A 25,482-nucleotide genomic window follows, 5' to 3' on the forward strand; every position below is an offset into this window, starting at 1 on the left:
CAAGAAACTTCGATAGTAATATATTTTTTAACAACTTATAAAAAGATGTGTAGCAATCGTTGAAACAGCACTGATTTCCTTTTTAAAAAATTAAGTTTGAAATGGACGTAAACATATTTAAGAATATAAAATTTTTAAAATTATATGAAACATAAAATTTTCTATTCCACAATGTGGCTACCTTTTCCAAAGAAGTTAACCATATTCCAAATCTCGGCATAAATAAGTTACTATGCGAATAATAAAAATCAAATAATAAAGTTTTAGGGTTTGAATTCCATCGACCTGACAGAAGACCGAATATATTTTCCATCTTTTTTTTTTACGGAAAACTTGGAGGGAAAAAAAGCACATTTTTGACAGGTGACCGGATGTTATGGAATGTCAAAACAACTCCATACCTGATTTTCCTATTAAAAGAAATAAACACAAAAAAATGTATTTCGTATTTTAACAAATCTGAACTATTACATACCTCTTCACTTCCACCAAAGTGTTTTCGGACAATGTCCCGTAATTGATTTACAGAAATAATCCCACATTTTAATTCATCACATAGATCAAAAACTTCTCGGAGTTGTTTCACTAATTCCTCGTCGGCACTGGCCATTTGTTAAGCATGGTTTTTAGCACATTCTTCAAAAATTAACTTTAAAAAAATTGCAGACAAATTCAACAGAAAAACACTGAAACACACACAATCAAAACATAAACAAAGCTTATGGACGGATATTTACAGAACTCAACTAAAATCTATCTGGCTTGACGGCTAATACATCACTACTTATTCTCTGAAAGCGTTCTTCGCTCGCTTGCTTGCTGCTCCGTTGCGTTTTTTTTTCAGGCAGGTTTGCTATATTTTCTACATTTCGCCAATTTTGGCGAAAAACACTAATCTTTTATTAAATGTTTTCTCCACAATAAAAAATTTTAAAAATTATAAGGAAAAAAAGCTAACTGTTCATAAAAAACTTTGGATAGTATTATTTTATTAAAAAAAATTCATAATGTATTTATATAACGCATAAAAAAGTTATGACTTATATTTTATTAAACATTTAAAAAGTGACTATCAATTACACTTACAACATTTTTTTTAAGAAAAAGTATAATCATTCATTTTACGGATGCTTTACATACTCATTAAACTTGTAATCAATAGTTTAACTTCAAAAAATTAGATAAACTGCTTAATTTTTTTCAATTTTTTTAAAAATTTAAAGAATTAAAAAATTTTCAATCTTTAAGGCTTTTTCATTTTGACATGTTTCAAAAACGTTAAAACATTACAAAATTTTTTCTTGGTGCTTATAATATTCATCTTGACAGTTTTGTGCATTCGTTTGTTGATATATCAATTAGAACATTTTTTATTGGTTATTTTGTAAAAAAGTAGAAGAAAAAAAAGGTAAAAAATTCCTGTTAGGTATATATAACCTGCTGTAAAAATTGTAATACCTCATAAAATACTTATTCCATGCACAGTTCAAAAAAGTGTATTATACTTAAGATTAAAAAGTTTACTTCAAAGCTTTATTTTAAATAGAAAAAATTCCTTTGGGATTTAATTAAGATTAAAACACAAAATTATCATCTATGAGAAAAAGCACTTTAAAGTCTGTCTGCTGATCAAGTTTCTGTTTTAGAGCAATCTAAAATCATTTATAACTTTTCTAGAAATGTAGATAGAGAGATGATTTTTTTTCAGTGCATTTGAAATAGTTTGAAGTTTCATTATAAGCAATAAAAAAATATCGATATTTTGGTCATTTTTTTGGGTACTGTGGTGGTCACAGTAGGTGGTCAACAAATTTCATTATCATAACAATTTGCCTGAAAAACTTCGCAATATTAGTTTGTTTTCGCTGATATTACAGATTTTTCCTCTAGAACGTTTTGTTCCGGTGAGAATAACTCATGAATTTTCCCTTTATGAATTAAGGTTTAGTTTGAATTTAAAATTGCAATTTCACAACAATCAGGTTTTTGTAAGGTCTATTATAGTATCATATTAACGTATTTTGTGCTAAATTGTATGAAACACATTTTTAAGAATTGCTAAATGATGCGAAACATTTCATCTTCAGAATTTTCAACAAAAAAAAATCTAAATTTGAATAATTAAGAAGTTAGAACAGTTGCAGGTTAGTTTAGAACGCCAAGTCCAGATCATAAACGTAGCTTCATGGCGGGCTAGGAGTATATCCATCAGACGATGATTTTCCAAAAGTAAAGAATTTTTCTTCATCTATTTTGGGTAAATAAAAAAAATTTAAAGTAATAAAATTTTTCAATGGTTTATGATTATAAATTAACAAATTCCTTTCGTAATTATCCCTTTATTAAATGTTTTATTTCTCATTTTTTCTTCATTTTATGTCGAATTGTTCTATTCGGACGCAATAATTTAAAAAAGAAATTAATATTAGTACAGGTCGTATCGCGGAAATTGGCATTTTTAGGATATGAGACCATTCTCTAAATTATAACTTTAAAATTACATTCATTATTACCAATAAAGACAAAAGTTATTCCGCTTTCATTTTTTCTTATTAAAACTTGTTACGATTTAGAAACGTGTTGCTCAAACATTTTTGTACTAAAAAATTCCGTCTTTTATAAACTACAAAGCTACATATTCCACCTACAGTTTATAAGCAAAAATAGTCTACTCTAAAGATATGTATTTAAAATCAAAACAGTTGTGTCAAAAAAAGTTTCGTTAAAAAGAACTTTATACTAAAATTTCTCAAGAGAAACACAATATTTTTTTAACACAGATTCATATTTCTGACTCAAATTACAATAATTGAAAAGCTACGTAATTCAGTCCACAATTTATAAACAAAAATAATCTACTCTATATCTGTGTATTTAAAATCAAAATAAGTTCTCCAAAATAAGTTCATTATAATGAACTTTCAATGAACTTTCTCCAGAGTAACTCATTATTTTTTAACACAGAGTCCTATTTTTTACTCAAATTATAATAATTACAAAGCTACGAAATTCCGCCCACAATTTATGAACAAAAATAATCTACTCTAAAGATATGTATTTGAAATTAAAATAGTTTTCCAAAATGGGTTCATTAGAATGGACTTTAGACTTAACCTGCTACTTAATTGAGTAATATTATATGAAATTTTTTTAAATGAAAGGCCTTTTTAGCATTTTTATTAATTTCTGGTATCTATATCAATACAAAAAAGAGAAAAACGAACATCACTTCCCTTATAGAATTAATTTTAATAAAGCAAATCATGTACGACTACCGGGTTCTTCCTAACAAGAGAATAGTTCTGCAGCCAATTTTTAAAAATTTCTGTCTTGCACAAATGCACTTTTTGTTGATTACACATCTGTCGTACTCTCTTATTTTCCTAAAAGGCAACTTACAATTGAAATTAACATTTACAGTTATTAATGACATCAAATGATATTACACTTTATTTTATTTTATTACAAAAACTTGTTACGATTTGGAAACTTAATTTTCAAGCATTTAATGTTCTAGACATTTCTGTCGTATATGAAGAGAAGGTAATTCGCAGCCTACAATCTGCTCCAGATATGTAATTTAACTGTTTTTCTAAGGTCAGTTTAAGTGCCCTTCACTTGATGCAAAGCGATGATTAAGGTTAAACTTTATATATCATCTTGCTGTGAAGAATTATTTGGGCTTCAAAACGAACAAATAACTTAAATATTTTAAAAGATGCTACTTTTTTTTAAAAAATTTGCCAATTTTAATTTATTTATTTTTTTTGCGACATCTTTCCAACTAGATGAAAATTATCAAAGTCGCTGCCTTATTCTCAGGTTTTTGCAAATTTTTTGAGCCCAGGTAATGCAGCATAGGAGTAAGATTTTAAATATTAAAAAATTAGTCCACAAAAGCTTTTCTTTTTTACGAAACTGGGACGTTTCTCCATATTTCGCCGTTTTCAAAATAAGTGTAGACAGCGCTGGCTAAAAATTGGCTAAACGTGATCTAATACTACAGTCCTAAGTAACTGCTCCAAACTTACAGTAGTTGCAAACATATTTTTCAAAAAAAAAACATCATTCCATGTGACGGAGCCCTTGAAAAACAGCCTTAAATCAAAACAGTGGTCCATAATAGAAAAAAAAGTAGTTCGTTATAACGGACTTTTACTGTACTTTCTCTTGAGAAATACATCTATGTTTTATGATAGATTGATACTTTTGATTGAAATTATAAATAATAGCCAGCAAAATCTGATCCAAATAGTTAAACTAAGAAAGCACTCAACCCATATCACTATATCCCCCCATATCATATATCACTTTATCTCTAGAACTATTTTAGCAATTCAAAAAATATTAGTACAGGATTAAAAAAAATGAATAATTTATTTAAACGTAATTTTTGACTTGAAGCATTTTTTTTACTTGAAAAGAAAACAAAATTTTACATTGCAAAAGGCTTCTTTTCCAATTCAAATCCTTTAAAAAAAATCCAGTAAAACATTTTACTTATTGTTGTTATTGTAGGCCATTGAAGCCCTGGGGGTGCGATTGTTCTTGTTTCCCAGTGGCGCCATCTATGGCAAAGAATTCGACTTCTGCAGCACCCATACGTCACACCTGTGTATAGGGCGAACCCATTCATACACCCATCCATTCATCCACAGATCGTAATTTTGATTTAAACCGGAGAATGATCAATCTCCATTCCAGTACCCTTAGAAGTATAATTTGATATGGGAACATGGAGAACTTAATGACCCGACAGATTAACGTCCACCACTCATTATTTTTTACACAGGGAATCTCTGGCAGCCTGATTCGAACTCCCGTACGTACGTAACGAACTTAAGTCCAATTCGAACGAAATTCAGGGGCCTACGAAAAACTGGGGAGAAAAAAATTTTTTGACGAAAATAATTTAGCTTTAAAAACAAGTGTATTTTGCACAAAATTATGGAGATACAAATAAAAATATAATATTTTTCGGTAATAAATTATTTTGCAGAATCTCATGATCTAATATAATACTTTTTTGCGATTTTTGGCTTCAACGAAATCTTGTATTATGCTGTCGAATTCCAAACTACGCAAAATGTCGTATTCAATAGACATAAGTGCGAGCGATGCCAAACGATCTTGATTCATTGTTGAACGCAAATAATTTTTTATCAATTTTAATCTGGAGAAAGATCTTTCTCCTTCTGCATTTGATCCAAGAATCGACAAATATATTCTTAATGCAATGTGAACGTTAGGAAAAGTATTCACAAGTTTATCTTTAATTTGAGCCTTCAACATTTCTTGTGCAGATTTATGTTCATATAAATTTGAAAATAGTAAAAATTCATCTACAAAGTTTTTCTCTAAATCGGATGAGTAAATTTTCACCAAATTTTGCGCTTTTAGTTTAATCTCAGATTCTGACAAATTTTTGTGTAATTTCCTTGTAATTCGGGTTCGATAAAACATCGATTAATGACACTTTTTGGTCGATCCAGAAAACTGGGAAATTCAGACATCCGGGATAGCGATGGTCCCGAGCATCCCAGATAATTGGTTCTCTACTGTATAAATATTTCTTGTAATTAATCTCACTATCAATTTCACTGTTTTCTTTGCTGGTTTGTTGTTGTATTGTTGACGTGAAGTGTTTACATAGTTATCGATCGAACTAATCATAATGGTATTATCGATATCAACTGCAATATCGGCAGTATGTCGGTATTGCAGATAAAGTTCGATAAACAAATTTGTAAATTAAAATCCATATTAATAAAAATGTAGAAAAAAATATGCAAGAAAATTTTAGCATATATTTTGAAAAGAGGGGAGGAGTAGGGGAAGGAGGGGAGGGTCCCAAAACGGCTATGCCTAGGGCCTACGAAAGGTATAATCCGGCTCTGTGTGTTCTATATATAAATTCTAAGTTCTATATATATATATATGTTCTAGATACAAATACTAAGGTGTTCTATATATAAATTAATTTCCTCATCCTTCACTGTATGATCCCCGATGAGGGCGGGACGGATTTAAGCTTTGATATGGCATATAAACAATTTAAGTAAAAATACTTAGTCTAAAACTGTTAATGGTGTTGTTTTTAATCTAAAATAAAGCATAATAAAAAGTGGTCATGCAAATCTAACGAAGACATGTTTCATGCAAATTTAAACGACTCAGTAAATTAGAAAACTACAAAAACCTTTCCACCATACGTAAGAAATTTCCAATACCCTCTCCTTGTTGTTTGATTTTGCTTTGACTTTTAATGTAGTGCACATCTAATTTTAGAAATAAATGTAAATAAATAATTTAACTTAGCATAAAATTAAGTTTTAATGTATTTTATAAAAGTTCGCAATTTCTTGTGTTTTTCTTTTGTAATCTAAAGTAGTATTCTGAAATCACAGAGTAGTCCTATTTGGTAGTCCGTAGAAACTCAAGAAAAAAGTTTTTTTTCCAATTTTTTCCCTACCCAAATTAAACTTAAATTATAAATTTAAAATTCTCCAAATTCATTTTTCCATTTTTGTTACACTTTTTGAGTTTGGAAATAAATAGAATTGAAAAAAAGACGATTTTAACGTCTTAAGTAAGCATCGCTTATATCATACCTTTCCTCTTTTTTGTACGTAATAATAAGCTATGCACAAACTCCCACTACCCCCCCCTAAACGCTTTCGAAATATCTCAACGGCCACAATTTAACCTCTTTCCTCCCGCTCCCTTCAAAATCACGGGCGAGCTTTAGTCTTCTCTTTCTCGTGCCTGTGATATTTCCAGGCTAAAGCATTCAAATGCAGTATACAGGTTTAAATATCTAAATCTCTTGTGCCCGTAATTTTTTTATTTCTTATTTTACACACTAGATGGCTGCACCAAACTATCTTTTAATATAGCTGGGAGATAGTTTATTTAAAACAAAATGTCAGAACCATATATATGTAATTGAGATATGTATTTCGTACTATAAGCTCAGCCACTTATGCTTTACACTTTAATACATATTAATGCTTTACACTTTAATATTGTGTACATAATCTGAGTTACATAGACACATGGAGTTTTAAATTGCAAGACAAAAAATTCCAAAAATCGAAAAAGAATACATATATATACTGTATATACACTTTTTTTATATATATAATTTTCTCGAATAAAAGAATAGGCACTTTTATGACCGTTTTCTGGAAAATATTAAGATCGTTAAGGGTTTAAAGATTTAGTTAACTTTTGAAGACAATGCAAAAGTTTTGTCTTCGTAAATAGATAGTCCAATAATAAATTATTTTTCTGAAAAATTAATGCCTAAGCTATTTTTACTTCATAAATGATACCTGAAAACTCTATCTTTTTTCAAAATAATGAGGTTAATTTGATGGAGGAAAATTTAATTTCTTCAATTAGAAGGTATAAGCGTCTTGCGTAGAAAAAATATAAATTTGTACTCGTACATATTTACAGAACTACCCTAAAATGCGCTATTCGGTTTTCCATCCCAGCAGACAGTCTCAGACTTTGTGGCGGGGGGAGTTCTTATCGTAGACAAACTTCCCTTTTTGGAGAGCCAAATTTCTGACGTCACAAGCTCTCTAGACGCTGAAAAGAAGGTTATATCAAGTTAGAAACCCTTGACGGCGAATTCTCTTTTACCTCCATAAGTTATTTAAAATCAAAGTCAAGAGAAAAGGGAGTTTAGATAATTCTAGAGTAGGAAATAAGGTTTCCATTGTTGGAAAAAAAATCAAGATCTAAACAGATCATGAGAGGATTATGCTATGAGGAAGTTCTCCTTCATTTTCAATTTAATTCCATTCCCAATTTTCAAGTTTCATCCACGCAAAAAAATCGTTTTAATAATTTTCGGTCACCTTACAATTTGTACAAAAGTTATATAAGAATCTTTCAATCGTTTTATTGATGATTAGTATTAATACTGTATGAAATATCCACATTTTCTATTTATGAATGCTTAATTTACCACTGAACAGAAAATTTATTTTCAAAATATGTTATTAGAAATTTAAATGAACAATCTATTCATATATTTTCTTCCTTTAGCGTAAGATATGCTATTATTGTTAATAAAAATTTGAAATTTTATTTAAATAATTTAACGATTGTATATGCTAAATTTCTATTTATGAAAATATTTTTTTAAACATATTTAAAACATATTATTAAGTTATTATTTAATATACTGCTGAATATTAGAAATATACAGATACTGCCTGAATATTATTTAAAAAAAATTGACAATTGTAAAAATCATGATGTGAAGTTGTATTTATAAATAATTTTAATATTATAATAGCTTTCTAAAATGTTACAGCGAATAGAGAAAACAGTGACATGGCTCTATAGTTAATTTTTTGACGTCACAATATTATGTTTGAAATCAAATATTCTGCATTTTTATTGCTAATTAATTTTAATTGTAGTATTAGATATTCTTGGCATATTTGAATGTGTTCCAAAATATTTTATAAGATTAAAACTAACTTTGGAAAATGTGAACTTGATGAAGACCGGATTGCACAAAATGGATAAAAATATTAAAAAAATGGAAGAAGAAAAATATAAAAATAACAAAAAATTTATTTATTTAGGTAATTATTTAATTTATTTACATATTGAATATTATTATTTAGTATCTATAAAGTAGTTGTATCTAAGAATTTTGCAATTAAATTACAAAACATTGTTTTGGATGCGATCCCCCTAAACTTCTATGTCACGATATAAAAGAAATTTATTTAATTAATTTACTTATTTAATATTATTATTATTTATTAGCTATTAAGTATCTATATCTAAGAATTCTACGATTATATCACAAATAAACATTGTTTTGGATGCGATTGCCCTAAAAATTTTATGTTACAATAAAAACGAAATAAATTTAATTAATTTGTTTATTTAATATTATTTGCTCATTTAATATTATCATAATTTAGTATTTAATATGTATTTATATCTACGATCAAATTACAAATAAACATTGTTTTGGATACGATTCCCCTAAACATTTCATGTTACAAAAGAAAAAGAAAGAAATTTATTTAATTTACTTACTTATTTGATATTATTATTTAGTACCTATATCTAAGAATTCTACGATTAAATACAAAGATGCATTATTTTGGACGCGATTTCCTTAAAAAATTTGCTACAAAAAAAAAATATTGATTTTGTAATTTAAAACTTTTTTTCAACATTAATTACAACCTATCATATTTTCGTTGTAAAAATATTTTGCGAACATTAGATTTTTCGATAGCATTAGATTTTTTTCTTTCTGTTTCATTCAACCAATTGAATATGAAATGAAAATATGAATGAATATGAATTGTGAGAAAGAATAATTCCTATAAAAATAGTTTCCTAATAATTGCTTAGAAGTTTTGAAATGGGTTGAATAGTATTTACAAATACATCCTTAGGAATCAAGGAAAATTGGATTTTAATTTGTTTTCATTCCTTGAATTGGAATTCACACCATTACCTTTTCCAAAAACTGATTAAACACGAGGCGTTTTGATAACGCTTTTTATCATTTTTTTTAATGGAAAATNGAAAAAATGGTTTTTCTGCCTTAGTTTGCAGGCGGTGGCGCTGACAGCGGTCCTCTCCAATTGGTCCAGACAACAGGACTCAACCATCATCCTGGAGGGGTGAGCATTTGGTGTCGCCCTCTATTGATGATGAACCGAACTACTTAAGCTTGTATTATAATTACCTTGGTTATTTAAAAGTGCCAATAAATGTTAATAAATATAAAGTGCCAATAAAAGTTAATAATTAAGCATACAAAAATATAAACTGGCCATATTACAAAAGTCTAACACCCATCCTAACAACTCACATAAATATAAAATATGCTTTACTTTATGAATTTTAAAGAAAGATAGACACAGTGAAACCTCCAAAAAAGACCACCTCTATTTACGACCACTTTTGGGAGATACAGAATTTTTTCCGTAGACTTTGTGTTGAAGAAAAGTCTTTAGGAGAGACTAGTAAAGCCCCTCCCAGCGACCGGGCAAAAAACGGCACCAAATGCGGAAAAAGTCAAATAAGGAAACGCGAAAAAATATAAAAACAAAAAATTTAACAAAACAAATAAGTAGATTAAAATGTATTCAAAATATTTATGAGGCTTTTATTTTGAGAGCTCTTTTTGACAACATAACCTCATGTTGCAGTCAGAGTGCACTAAAGACAATGCTATCAATGATTTACCTTTTGAATTGAAAGTTAAATTGGGAAGAAAAAAAACTTTAGATAAAAACAAGCATCTTAAACAAACCTCTTTTCATCTAAAGCTATCTCATTTTTATGAGAAATGCAATCTTAAACAAAAAAAATATAGTTGTTTATTTATTTAAAATAGCTTTATCATTCATAATTGGTAAATTTGTTTTTATACACATTTATATCAGTTGGGATACTTTTTATAGATGCTATATTTCATTCATCGTTACGTCTTTTCATGTCACCAACAGAAGTGGCATTTCGGCACCCAGAAAATGACACCGACTAAAACTAAAATCATTTTTATGAAAACATGAACTTTCAATAACAATTTTGAAATCAATGGAGTCAATCTCTAAGAACGACCAATTTTTATCAACGACCATTTTACTGTGCAACGGAAAGTGGTCTCGCTCGAAAGAATTCACCGTATTTTGTTTTCAAATTATAGTACAGAATAAATGTATTAGTGTCATGTTATCTGACAAAAAATATGAATTCAATGTGTCCAATAGCCAAAATATTTCTTACTGTAGCACTCCCCTAAAAAAGATTATTCTCACCTAGTACAAAGTAATAAAAATTTGCAATTTATTAAGTTACCTATCATTATCCACTGGTCAAAATATCCAGTGATGTAACTTGAATCAAATAATTTAAAAACCATTGATGAAAACGGGTCAGGATATTTAAGAAAACAAAAAGTGTAAAATAAAAAATAGTGGAATAATAATAATAATGTATTGCATTATTTTATCAATTATTTTCAATCTTTGAAAGATTGAAATTTATTTAGGATATCAAAATTAACAAATCATTAAGATTAACAAAATCATGCATACTTTTAGAACATTTATAAGAATTTCTGAGCATGAACCGCCAGAATTGCATCACTAAGTATCATAATTAGTAAATTTTATTGTTATTTTTCGAAATGTGGTTTTTTAATAGCATACAAACATTTTATTAATCTAGAATAGAACATAAATTATGAATTAAACACTTGCTTTCAGGAAGAAGCATCTGACACAGAACTCGAATTAAAGTATTGAGATCTGTGTCAGATGGTTTTTCCTTAAAACAAGTTAATTAAGCACAAAATATTTGTCTGTAGAATTGAATAAATATTTAGGAAGTGTCTATTATCTCTGTTCTATATGAACCCAATTTATTTTTAATTCAATGCACTCACTTCATTAAAAAAACTACAGTTAAAGCTCACACTAAAAACTTATGTCATTACTTTCATACAGTTACTTCAAAGTGTTTAATTTGATGATTATTTCCAAAATTAAAAACATTGAGCTCAAAATTGTTAACAATTAAGACACAAAATATAATTTTTTTTAGCATTTGATCTTAAATACTATCATTAGACATACACTTTTCAACTTATAACTAATTATTATTAAACATTTACTATTCTTCAATGTTACAGACATTAATGAAAACATAACAAACTCATATTATTATAGCAAAGATACATAAAAGTAAAAGTATCATTTTGCTTCATGAGCAAAGTTTAAAAGGACATATTATTGGTGAAAAGAGTACCTACTTAAATATGGAAAAGAACAAAAAACGTTTTCGTCACATTCATCAGTTTATTTCTAAATAGCTATACATTTGCATGGCCATTGCAGAAGAGTTTACAAAGCGGTAATAAAATATGATTCTCAAAGAAAAAATTCATTTATCAATTAAAAGCAGATCTATCAGGTGAATAGATATTATACAAGTGTCATTGAGTTATTATTTTGTCAACAAGATACATAGAAACATGTTTATATATGCTATTATCAAGAAAAAGCTTCTTCAATAATACAAGCTGGCAGCTACACAGATTTACTCCAACATAAATATAAAAATTTCAAATAAATGAATAAAACAAAAAATTAAATACAATATTTTTAAAAAATTGAATCATATTTTATGGATTTTGGCAACATTTAAAAATAATTTTGCTAAACTAATGCATCTTATAGAAGTAGATTTGAATTATTAATGCGTTGAGGTAGATAAAAAATTTTAAAATACAAGATACATGTATGAAAAGATAAATGTTACTACCTTAAAAATAGAAAAAAAAAATTTTTTTTGACAAAAAAGTATAAGCTGACAGATTTACAAAAACATGAATATAAAAATTACAAATATATGAATATAACAAGAAATCAATAAAAATACTTTTGAAAAGCTTAAATGATAATAACAAAACATTAATTATAAATTACATTAAGCTGCATCATATGCTAAGAAGCGTGAAAATGTATTTTATTTAAGAAATTTCTCAATAATATTTGTTTTAAACCATGTTAAGTCTATTTGCAAATGATCACCAACAGTTTTCAAAAAGTGTAATTGTCCTTTCCCATCCATCTCTTTCAAACCCAACCAATCTTCCTTATACAATGGACTGTCCTGCAAACTAAGAATTTCTTTCGACTGCCCGGGTGTATAAAAACCAAACCACTCCGATTCTTTGGGATCTACCATTTTATCTTCAGTAAACATAACAAGTACAATATTCTCAAGCTTTTTCAGGTTGTTTTTGTAGGTTTCATTTTTCACATTTTCATTATTGATTTCTGCTAAAAACAAACTTTTAGCTTTATATTTAGCCTCTTGCAGGGGATCATGCCAATACTGAGCCTGAGCCAAATGTCGCTGAATCCAATCCACATAGGCTCCTTCATTTAATATCCTGCGGACATAGTCGCAGAATTTAGCGCTCTCTCCAGGACACCTAGGAAATCCATATACTCCTTGGTGTTGACCACCAAATGAAATAAGATTTTTCATTGGGGGATTGGGACAACGCTGTGCTACAGCTCTCAAAAACTGACCTCCTTGGGAAAAGCCAATAGCATTGTAGCCATCTTTCAAACTGCTGTCATTTGCAATGATTCGACATGCCATAGCAACTTGATCATTAACACTCATTAAATAGCTATTTTCCATATCTGTAAGTTCATTAGAACCTATTTCTAACGATTTCACATAGACACCTGGGATGCTTTGCTGAAGGAATTTCTGTATGCTGCCCATGCTCATGGGATTACAGCAGCTATCACCCATACCATGCCACAAAACAATAGGCACTAATCCATTCGCATTTTGGTCATTTTTTACAAAATCAATGCTCTTAATAGCTTCTATGCAACTGAATTTAAGAAGTATAGGTAAAATAATGAATAGAGTTTTCTGAAACATAGCGTACATCTATTGTTACTAGTTTTTCAAAAATAATAATTTTTTCTCAGAGAATTAGGTTTGGTTATTCCATTTATGATGTGAGATAAAATGTGTAAAAAGAAAAAAATTATCACAATTTAGATCACGAGATTGATGAAGTGGTTATCTCTAGGTTGGTCGTGAGAAAGATAATTAAGTGCAAGTTATATTACATCAGACAAACAATTGCCAAAGCTTTGAGTTTTTTGAATAAGTTTATTAATTGTAGGCTAATTTTAGTTCAAATTCAGATTTAGTTCGATTTCAAATTCTGTTTTGCCCGTTGTCTTCCTTATGTTTACAAATATCTGTTTACTAACAAAAATCAACGTGATTCCGGGTAACTCACTTCAGTTCGTACTTAAGTATAAAATATTATTTATTTTTTAAAGGGTTTTATATTGTGTCTCATTAGAGAATTTTAAGGAACATTTTTCACTCACAATATTTACATTTTAATTATAAAAATTCATTGCAAGTTATACTTTTGGTAGATATTTATGATCATGTGATCAAAATGCACCAATCAAAATTTGCAATATTTCAGTTGGTTTTAAAATCTTCACTGTTAACTGCGAATATCTTAAAAAAGAAAAAACTAGTAAAAATAGCGCCAATGCTAAAGCAAGCGGGAGTTTGAAGTGTCTGAAGTATCTGAATTTTTTATGCGTAAAGTATTTTATTCACTTCTTTTAGAAATTCTGTATCATCATTTGTTATCTCACCCCTACCTACACTGTGAGAATAAATTCAGAAAGTATTTATAACTTGGCTGTAAAAGACTTAATTTGAAGTGGCTAATTACGTTGTGAAAGATTATTAACTTAAAATGGCTTTTTACACGTCATATAAACAAGGACAAATGGAAACAGGATTGCGTCCTAAAGAAAGGGCTCCTTTGTCGCTTATAAATGGAAACCAAAAATTGCCGCGTGCGAAAGATGAACTCGAAACAAATCAGTATTTCAGTACATATGAACCTAGTGTCTTAAAAGCGAACCCGGTGCAATCATTTTCAATTTTCTCTGACAATGATGAAAGCTATAATGTGAAAGTGAAGGAAGAAAAGCAGCCGGAAAAGCCAGCTTTCCGTCTGTTTAACGAAGATAATAATGAAAACTTGGATATTGAAAATTTTCCACCTCCTCCGCCTCCACTGTTTGAAGGCAGTCTAGAAAACGAAGCCATAGACTACCTGTGTCACGATTCTCCCTACAAAGACGACAATTTTATGCACCTAAGAAGAATTGAGCAGAAATACAAACCAAATTCAAAGTACATGAGTCTACAAATGGATATAAACTCAAACATGCGAGCCATCTTGGTTGACTGGCTTGTAGATGTTGGCATACAGTTTGAATTTTCCAGTGAAGCTGTACATCTTGCTGTCTCGTTAACTGATAGATTTTTGTCCTGTACAACTGTTACCAAAGGTAAACTTCAACTAGTTGGAATCGCTTGTTTATTTATCACAGCCAAATATGAAGAAGTTAATGCACAGGAATTGAAAATGTATGCCTGGATTACGGATAACACTTACACCAAGAAACACATACTACGTATGGAGCAGATAATCATGGATAGGTTACATTTCTATGTAGGGGGTCCAACGGCACTTTCCTTTATGAGTTTGGTATATAGTTTGACAAGATCTCCAAAAAAGCTACTCTACCTTGGTCAATATTTGTGTGAGCTTGCTCTTCTAGATAACGAACCATTCCTTTCCTTTTTACCGAGCCTCCTCGGTGTTGCGGCTTATTGTCTCGCTCGATATATTTTGGGCTACATCATGTGGATCGACGAGCTCAACATGACGGGGTATACGCTCGATGATTTGAAGCCAGCTATTAATAGTTTGTTTAACAAAGCGCGTGATGTGGCAGGAAAATCAGCAGGAAGCATATCTGAAAAATACAGCCACCCAAACTTTTTGAGAGTTGCTGAGATTGAGCTACCAGAAATTTTAATAATCTGTAACTAAAGCTATGTGTTCAGAACTGTTAAATCTCACTTGGATTTGACTGATTTATTTAGTCATTCATTATTTAAGTGTACTATTGAAATAACTAAATTGCTGTTATCAAGCGTCTTGGCCTTCACTTGAATAAGACAGCTTAGCAGGCATGGAGCTTCTTGGTTTTTTAATTACTTGTTGCTAATACAATGTGTTTTTCAAGACTCAACATGGGACAAAAATAACATAGAAGAAGCAGTAATTATTTAGTCTAATTTAACAGGTATTAAGTGGGCTACAGAAATAAAAGCCGTTTCGAGACAGATGGTGGTTTAACAATGTACTCTATTTGGTAAGAATGTGGCAGCATTAGATAGTAAATTTCTAGAAATATTTCCTGTAGCTAAAATTCACATGTTTTCACACAGAAGTAAATATATTCATCTGTAACTTATTCGGGAGCAATTTCTGTTTTGATTGCAATTTATTCCGCTATGCCGACAGAATGGACAAATTAATTCACTAAATAAGTATTATCGTCTTGTATTCTTTTGAAAAGAATAAAACTAACATTGCAGCTAAAGGTTTTCGCTAAGGTTAGTTGTATTCAACTGGAACAGTAATGGCTTAATTAGATTCGCAATTTAGTATTGTTCAATTCTGACCTATTTAGTGGTAATATGCTCAATTCAAACAAACTGCAATTATTAGCTTCAGTGTGAAAATAGTCTTGTCATGTTCATTTTCAACGAAAATGATTAGTTAATGCTAAATAAATTCTCATGCAGTGTATAATATGTTGACATAATTCATTTGAATTTTTCTGACCTGTGAATATGGGTTTTAAAGACTGGAGGGAGAAAAAACTGGTGATTAATAGAAGATAGCAACAAGCTCATTTTAAGCAAATACTTAATGTGTTTAAATCAATCACTCTTTCACGGTTTTTGTCTAGATAACCAAATTGATAATTAAGTAGACTGTACTGTTTAATTGATCTAAAATCAGTTTTTGTATATAGCAGGTTGAAAGTACGAAAAGAAAGAAAATGTTTTATATGTTTGTAAATATTAACAAATGTTGAATCTCAACTGTATGCGAGTCAACTCATAGTTTTATAGTGTGGTATTTGCTTTTGTTTCTAAATATGTTAATATCAAGGGATTTGTATTTGCTACAGAGCTTAAATTTTATTAGCGAAGTATTTAAGTGAAATTAGTTTCACAAATCTTATTGTTCTTGCTTTGGTTATGAACTGCTGATTATTTTAACAATTTGTAATATTTTAGGCTAGTGAGATATTAGGTTGAAAGGCAAAATTTTGTATATAAAAGGATAAGGTTATTGTGGAAGTAAATTAAATTCAAAATTATAGTCTCGCTTGTATGTAGGCTGAAAATGATTGCTATTATTTTGTATGCAGCAAAAGTCTTTAATACCACCTCTTGCATGTTTATCAAGTACCAATGTTGTAATGTAGGTGGCTTAATTTTTATTTTATTGTTAATAATTAGCTTATCACATTTTCTTTCAATAAATTTTTTCATAATTTTCGACAATATTAGATCTTTTGTAAATCAGTTAAGTTTGAATTGTTTTTCTTTGAAATATTTTTTTAAAATGATAGTTTGACAAGAAGATATATATCTCGCATATCATTTCTATGAAAACTAAAAAGAATTTTAGGGAAATTTCAGAATATTTTTTGTGTATGCATTTTGAAGATTGTAAAATACTGCAAAAGAAATGTCTACTGAATATTTGTAATGGCAATTTCTTTTTTAAAATCAGTTATGGGATCATAAAGACAGATTTTAAAATTGATTTAATAAATTATTTTAGTTTTTGTATCTTTTAAGTTGATGGAAATCAAATGTACATTGTAAATTTTGGCTTATTTTAAATAATAAAGTTTGTGAAATTATATGAATTGAGTGGTGAAATTAATTTAGTTTGTTTTTAAAATGTATCACGTAAGAAATAAGATTTTTCTGAGTGTGGTGTTCATATCAAGCAAAAATTCAGGAAGGTTGTAACTACTTATTTGAAAACAGCTCTAAGGAATAGTTTGATTTAACTCTGCTTATAACTCTATTACAGAAAGCATTTCATACATTCCTATTTATTTGTGACTTATAAAAGTGGTGATTGCATTCTGGGTTTTTCGTATCAATTTTCCTGATCTAAAGAGTAATAGCAGAGCTCAGCGTATGGTATATATATAAATATATTGTTTTGAATTCGTGTACTTCCACGAATTAAAACCTATAATTTGGCAAAAGTTCCATCTAAAATTCAAACTTTCATTGTTAAATGTTATTCTTCTGCCAATTTGATTATTTCGGATTTTCGACATTCATAATATTTGAAACTTCATATTCACAATATTTTAATATCACATCTGTGTTCATATTCACACGATCGAAAAATCATTCATATTTACATAATTAAAAAATCCACTATCGCGATTTGTATTTTCACTTTCTTAAAATTCAATATTATGAATCACACATGTGATCTTAAAATCCATAGAGATTAATTAAATTAGTTACTATAAAGGTGTAATAGTTTTTATTGGTAGGTAATTTAATTATAAATCTTAGTTGAAAAAAATAAGTTATTATTTGAAAATATATTTAATAATTAGTTGAAATATATTTAAAATATTTGATATGTTAACTTAAGTTGTTCAAATTGAAGTCTAAATCAATATATTTAACATTTATAATTATAAATGAGAAGGAAATTTGTTATCAAACAAGCAGATACCATTATTAGTCCCCAACCTTTTCAACTTAGCCATCCACCAATTTTGTTAAAAAATTTTTAAGTCTTACTAATTCTAAATTTATTAGTAAAAAATAGGACCTATTATATACACAGGGTTCGTAGTTCTGCTAAAAAATATTTTTTCTGAATATTCCTTATTTTTAATTATATCTTCAAAATTTGATAGTTCCAATTTAGTGGAGAACATCAACTAATTTTACATACATAATTCAGACACATTACAGGACCCACAGTATTTACTGTACTGTGGATATTCTATTGTAAAGAATTAATTTTTTTATTATCAAATTATATGAATAAATTCAAGGGTCATACGTTTACTTACTATTTTTAGGAACTGCATTAATAAATCACATGGGTAAGTTGTAATTTCACAATTATCGAGTCATCTAAATTTCAAAATCATAGATGAAAATCAACAATTAGATTACATCCATGAAAATTACTTCATTTCGAGATTATTGATAACTCTATTTTAAAATTATTTGATTAAGAAAATCTTGAATTCAATTTTTATTATATATTACTAATTTTAATTACATAGTGGTATGAGGAAATGTTAAGGCTGATGTTAGTTTTTTTTTTTTTAATGTGACAAAAAACCAGAACGAAATTCGATAAAATTTCCCCGCCATTTAAAAAAAAAAATTTTTTTTTCCTCCTAAGATTTTAGGATTTTTCTTTCTTTTTTGAAAGATGTTAACCATACCATCATTTGAAATAATCATTACTGTATTACTTCATCGTTTTTTCTTCTTTTTAAGATTATTTCCTAATATATATATTTTTTTTAGTTGGGTTTAACAATAAAAAAAACTACTTTTTGTAGCGATTCAGAAAACCAGAAAAATCAGTTATCCGGAATAGCGATGGTCCCGATCGTTCCGGATAATCGGTTCCCTACTGTACTAAAAAATTTTCCATGCATGGATTTGAAAATGAGGATCTTAATAATAATAAAGTTTTTAATATCTATTTTACTTTTGCCATTATTAGCAAAAAGTACACATTTTTTCCACAATTAAAAAATTTATTTCACTGGTAGCTTTTAATCTATTTGCTTTACTAATAAGGTTTAGCTATAAAAGATGAAGTTAAAAGTACTATCTATAAAACTAGTAAAGATTTGTGTTTCTACAACCAAAGGTTTGTATTTTATTGCAAAAAAATTTGCAGTTTTTTGAGATTTTATTTATTTATTTATTTTCTTCAAATTTTGACAATCTGAGACGAGGTTCAAATATTGTTTTACTGAGTTGAAACTTTCCAAATATTTATTTCATCCTAAATGGTACCTTTTTAGGGAGTAAAAAAACTTTTTAAAAATCCCCTTAATATATGCACAATGTCGATGCAAATTCTAAGGGGACTTCTTACCAAAGAATATACATAGGGGAAGGCCAGCTTCAGTAGACATAATATAGACCGGTCTCCCAAGGTTCGATGCGGTCCTTGTGCACAAAAGAAAAATGAATATTTAGGGGCACAGCAGCAGAGGTTTTTCAATTGCGTTTTTTTCTATTTACCTCCTTCCAACCGCTATTGGGTTGGAGAGGAGCTTTCTCTTTTTACTTATTTTTTGCACTATTTATTCACAGTACTCTACCAGGGTAAATTTACTGTCGTTTAGCGGTACCTTCACAAGTTCAACTTCAGGAAAAACGGTAGTTTCACAAATAAAAAAGCAAGTTCTCATAAAAATACTGTCCTCGTTGCAATCTATGGAAAAGAGCTTTTCTGCCAGCCGTCTTTAACGAAAATAACACATGTTCGGTCAGTAGTGCAATGTGGTAAGCTTAAGCCACATCAAAGCGAGCTTTTTTTATGATGAAACCGCAAGGCTCTTCTCCCTCTATAAACTTTACAGGAAGTCAAGATTCGAACATTATCTTTACCACTATTGTAAATTTATTCTAACAGACCTTTATCTGTTTATGAACCATTTTTTTCTTCGTGAAACTTTCTCTGTATGACATAGTTGAAAATGTTAACTTAATTTAAATAACTTTTAGTACAAGTACTATTAAATGCATGTTTTTATTAAATTCAAATTGAAATTTAACTATGGGTAATGGTTTTTATGGATTTTGTAATTTAGATACAACTTATAGCCCAAAATTTACAACAGAGAAATTGTTTTTTGAACATATGGGGAAAAATATATATAAAAATTTACCTGTCATAAATGATTTTTAGTGACAATTTTTGAAAATATTTTATTATTTACCATATTTTTGTGTTGATTTTTTTATTTTTAATTTTCTCAAAATAGGTATATTATTACTTTACAATAAATATGTTAAAATTTTTCAGTCCATATAATTTTTATGGTTTTGGTTACCAAAAAGTTCTTCATATTACATCCGTTAACATTTTGGAAAATTATTTTTTATGAAAAGAGAGATAAGCAAAAAGTTTTGTCTGGCTAGTACTTTTAGAATTGAAATTTCATGACCTGTTATAATTAATGTTGTACTGGAAATATTTTTAGAATTTAAATACAGTAAAACCTCGCTACAACAATATTTTGGGGACCAAATGAATATGTTGTTGTAGAGGAATCTATTGCTATATCAAAGGCCTACATACTTTAGGGACACAATAAGATTTTTTTTAAATTTTAATGCTATCTATGTTTTAACTATAAATGTATATATTCACTTGCAGATATGGTTTAACATTAAAAACAATTGAAATAAAATAAGATCGCAAACATACCTGAAAACTGTTTTTATCGAAAATAATCCGATATTTTTGTTTGTTTATTCATGATTCTGACTGTTAAGTCAACCAACAAAGTATGCATTGAGTTCCAAGTAGGAAAATGATTTTCGTTTGTGAATGGTGCTCTACCGAAAAAATTCTCTTTCAGGTGTTAATGTGTTTGTGACTCATGCATATAGGAGTCTGTGACTTCTTAAGAGATAATGGAGGCAATTCTAAGTGGTCCACACACAGTGAGTCTTTTCTTGTCAAAAAAGTGGAAAAATGGCAAAAGATAAGAGTCTTTTTATATTATTTGAAAACCATTAAGAAATGAAGAAAATAAGGTTGAAATTTGGAGGAAAAAAAAAAGTTTTACAGGGGTTTATTTCTTAAGAAAATATTGTAATATTAAGAAGAGAATAACATTAATTCATATGAAAGGAAACACGAAACATTATCGTAATAGAGGGAGTTATTGTTGTATCGGATATTGCAGTAGCAAGAGTTCACTGTATTTCATTTTAATTAGGGTAAACAGATTTCGTAAATTAATTACTTCCATACTGTCCATTATGAACAAATTGAGTTACTTGACAAAAATAAGGTAAGTATCAAAATAGTATCACTTTCAGTATCCTGTAACCAAAGCGTCATAATTATTTTTATTTATTTATTTTTTTTTTTGATGATACATTAATCAACCTAAAATCAAGCCTGATAGGAAAGACATTATTGATATTTTTTACCTGTGAGATGAGAACAAAAAAGTAATAATACCTTCTAGGCTTAATAAAATGAAGCTACCGCAATGTTCTTGAGAAGGCTGATTATGAGTTAAAATAAATAGTTTGGTCCTCAAAGGTCATAAAAACAAAATTAAAGTTTTTGTTGCGTTTTTCAAATCTAATGTTTTTTTTATCTTTCAAATATGATATAAAGATTGTTTTGGTTATTTGAAGTGTCATTTCATTAACAGATTCTTGTGCAAAATATTTTTTCCCCTGTTGAACAGCTGATCCAATTTTTAATTAATGACTACCAATGTTTAACTCCATTGCCTTTTAATTTTGCCCCCAATCTAGAAGACAAGGGAACTTCTGGATCAAGTATTGGGATATATTTGTCTTTGGAGAGACGTAACCCAACATGAAAAGAAACCAACAACAAAAAACTCCCACAATTACCCGGACGACAAGGGGGCTCTAACCCGCGGTTTGCCTACCACTGAGGATATTTCACTCCAGCACAGTGATCAGTTTGAGCCGGATGCGGAATTTTTATCGGCCAGCCATAGCTGGGATTTATACCCAGGTCACCTCTTCAGGAGTAAAGCGCTCCATCTCTTGAGCCACTATGTCTCTCAGTGCAATGGACTACGATAGTCTAACACATGAATTGTATTAAATTTTTATCAAAATAATTGAATAATCCAAAAATGAGGTTACTCTGGCCTTTGTGAGACGGTTAGTCTTAGGTCCTGGCTTATGATTGAAAGATTCCAATATAATATGCAAAATTTTCATTTTTAAATAGAATAAGAATAATTGTAAATACCTTTTTTTTTGCTGTAATGCCTATATTAGTAAAAACCTTAACTTATGCTGAAAGAATTTTTTAAAAAAACCTTATTTTTTACATTTTAATAAAATAAACTCATTACTTATTAGTATCTGTCAAACCTTTTTTGTGAAAAATCTTAAATTTAAACAATTTTGCAACAACAATATCAGTTGAAAATAACAAACACAGTTACATAACTAGTTTATGAATTTCATTTGTATAGTACAATAAGAAGTCACACTTTGAATACATTCAACAGTAATTTTATTACAAAAATGCTTTTAAACTAAAACTTTTTTAAATTGACCAGTTAATAAAGGCTTTGTACAATAATGGTGTGTCAATTCAAATATTATTTTCCTTATCAAAAAATATACAGTGTGTAACACACTATCTAATAAATCAATATATACACTAAAATATACAAATTATCTATAAACATTTCACAGCTTACAAGTCTCAAAATTGTAGTTTAAACCCTGCATTATATCATTGATTTTTATACAATCTATACGTATTAGAAAGAAATAGAGGAAGATTTAGTTACTATTGGTGTGCAGGATGCTGCGGTATGTAGTTTCTAAATCTTTGTTTTATTTCATCAGCTGTTTTAACTTTCCATGTCTTCCTCTTCCATCTTTTAGAAATACAACATCTGTTTGTACGTTTCATAAAACATTTTCTCTGTTGTGCCATTAGCTGGCAATTTATTCTGAAACATTTCATATTATATTCAATAACACATGGTTTCTTCGATCTTTGTGTTATACTTCACCAAGAGATTCAGAAGAATCTGAACCTTCTGATGCTGGGTAAAAAGATGAAATGCATAAAAAGAATGAACTTGAAATACAATCAACCTTCCATGAAATTTTGTCCTGCTGATCTTCTGCACTTGAAACACGATTAAAATCTGAAACACAGTATTATGATTTAGTCAAATAGAGAATATAGTAATTGAATCAAAGATAAAAACAACAAATATTTTTGTAAAAAATTCTTTCCAAGTAAATGTAGTATGCATTTTATTTTATATATTATAACCGTCGTTGAACAGCCGACCCAATGTTTTGGGGTTTACGACTACTAATGTTCAACTTCGTAGCCATGTAATTTTGAACTCAATCCAGAAGACAAGGGAACTCCTGGATCAACTAATGAGAGAAATTTGCCTTCGTATAGGACTTATGGATGGAACTAACCCGCATTTGCGTTACATGGAGAGGAAAACCACGGAAACTTCCCAGGGTTATTAATCTAACCCATGATCCATCTACCACTGAGGATATTTCACGTCAGCACTGCGGTCGGTGCAAGTCGGATGCAGAATTCGTATCGACTAGCCATGTCTGGGATTTGAACCCGGTTTACCTCATTGGAAGGCGAACGCTCTATCCCCTGAGCCATCACAGCTCGATGTAAAATGTATGAATGGCAATGTATGAAAAGATTGACCTAGAGATATAATCCATCTTAGATGAAATTTAGTCCCGCTGGTCTTCTGCACTTAAAACATATATTTTCAAATAGAATTTTCAATGAACATCTTGTATATTAAATGAAAATAACCCTCTATTGATTCAAAATTAATGATAATAAAACAAAGATTTGATTGCTCACTGCATAACAGATTAATATTGGATTACGTTGCTAAACTTTTATGCTGGATAAATTCAATATTAGATTGACATTTTATGAGGATATTATTATTTTGATGATGATCAATTGTTATACACAATTCGATTATTTAATATATTTTTAGGGACATAGCGATCTATTATAACTTCCTTTCTTCAACTTATTACTGATTTACTGTAAATATTTATATTGTTCCTTGCAATGCAATCGATAATTATCTAGGTAGCAATAGCCATTTTAAAAAGAAGGGCACTTTAAATATTTTAAACACTTTTCCGAAATAGGAAAAAAGATTGGAGTACATTTTATAAAATTCAGTAGTGAAGACTACATTTTAAAAAAGTATTATGGTTTATTTTCATTAGGTGATATATACATGTTTATATAATAACAATCAACAATCGATTCTTTAATTAACTTCTTCGATAACTTCAATTAACAATCAATATCGTAAACTGTTCCGCCAACAACAATTGCCAAATAAATTTTTTATAAACTGTGCAGAGGTTTTTCTAGAAGTGATTAAGAGTTATACCCTATGAATTGATCCTCTTCTGTCATGTTTTTATTTTTAGTCTCTATTGGATTGCCGTTCAGAAGTTGCCAAGACTTGGCTCTACCACAGTTCAAGATTTTCTCTTGAAAACACGAAATAATGAATAGGAAAGGCAAGATTTCCGTACTGGTACCTACACAAAAATAAAGGCCTACTTTTGTTGAAGCAGTGGCCCGCGAGACACTAGAAAAAAAAAAACATCCCAGAACTGACTAACTCGTAGTCTAATAATATGCATATTATTAATTTTAGCACGTTTAAAACCCCGTTGGCGCCATAGCGATTGTAGACTAGTCAGTATACGTATCAGCTAGATACATATATATCTTCCTATTGAAAATTTTTATCTCGATTCAAATTATTTGATAATAAAATTGTTTCCCAGATACTGATACTTACTGCACTGGTTTTCGTGCTTTCAGTCCTTGCTCTTTGAAAAGATAAATTTTGTAGGAATAGCTCCCTTCTTTAGTAATCTTCTCTTTGTAAAATTTTTATGCTTAAAACATTCTTCTTCAAAATGGTCAGAACACAGAACAGTATATTTGGTTGGAACGAAATTAGCACGCCTGACATTGAGTAACCACAATAGTAATTGCACTTTATTATGAACTGGAAACGCAAAAAACGATTTTTCTTTGCAGTTGGGTTTAATTTTAGCGTTATTGCATCCAAATGCAGCGCAATATGACATCATATGAAGTTAATGTTCAGTAAATAAAATAAAATTCATTGAAATGTAATCGGAGCAGGTCACATTTGTTTATTTACATTTATTTACTGAAAGTATAAC

At 29.1% G+C, this 25,482-nt stretch overlaps 3 protein-coding genes and 1 long non-coding RNA gene across 9 annotated transcripts in view; 1 reads left to right on the top strand and 3 right to left on the bottom strand.

Annotated features, from left to right (window-relative positions):
* Positions 1-831, bottom strand: part of LOC107448091 (rab11 family-interacting protein 4B) — a 120,288-nt gene extending 119,457 nt beyond the window's left edge. For 3 of the 6 annotated variants that reach the window (XM_043046506.2, XM_071184314.1, XM_043046504.2), the window contains exon 1: positions 476-829. In XM_043046506.2, coding sequence (XP_042902440.1) covers positions 476-610 — 135 coding nt within the window. In that variant the 5' untranslated portion in view covers positions 611-829. Of the gene's footprint in view, positions 1-475 lie in introns of all 6 variants that reach the window. The other 3 variants (XM_043046505.2, XM_071184313.1, XM_071184315.1) reach the window with 3 other exon arrangements.
* Positions 832-11,835: 11,004 nt separating this feature from the next.
* Positions 11,836-13,543, bottom strand: LOC107448095 (palmitoyl-protein thioesterase 1-like). Its single transcript, XM_016063186.4, has one exon. It carries the CDS (start codon positions 13,471-13,473, stop codon positions 12,526-12,528), a length of 948 nt encoding a protein of 315 aa, XP_015918672.2. The 5' UTR covers positions 13,474-13,543; the 3' UTR covers positions 11,836-12,525.
* Positions 13,544-14,314: 771 nt separating this feature from the next.
* LOC107448094 (cyclin-A1) lies at positions 14,315-17,365 on the top strand. Its single transcript, XM_016063185.4, has one exon. It carries the CDS (start codon positions 14,315-14,317, stop codon positions 15,464-15,466), a length of 1,152 nt encoding a protein of 383 aa, XP_015918671.1. The 3' UTR covers positions 15,467-17,365.
* Positions 17,366-22,742: 5,377 nt separating this feature from the next.
* On the bottom strand, positions 22,743-25,482 carry LOC122270159 (uncharacterized). The gene is made up of 2 exons (XR_006225635.2): positions 25,089-25,482; positions 22,743-23,408 (listed from the first exon to the last, which is right to left on the bottom strand). It is a non-coding gene; the product is annotated as an uncharacterized lncRNA (long non-coding RNA).

This window comes from Parasteatoda tepidariorum, chromosome 8, assembly GCF_043381705.1.
Source record: "Parasteatoda tepidariorum isolate YZ-2023 chromosome 8, CAS_Ptep_4.0, whole genome shotgun sequence".
Lineage (NCBI taxonomy): Eukaryota > Metazoa > Arthropoda > Arachnida > Araneae > Theridiidae > Parasteatoda > Parasteatoda tepidariorum.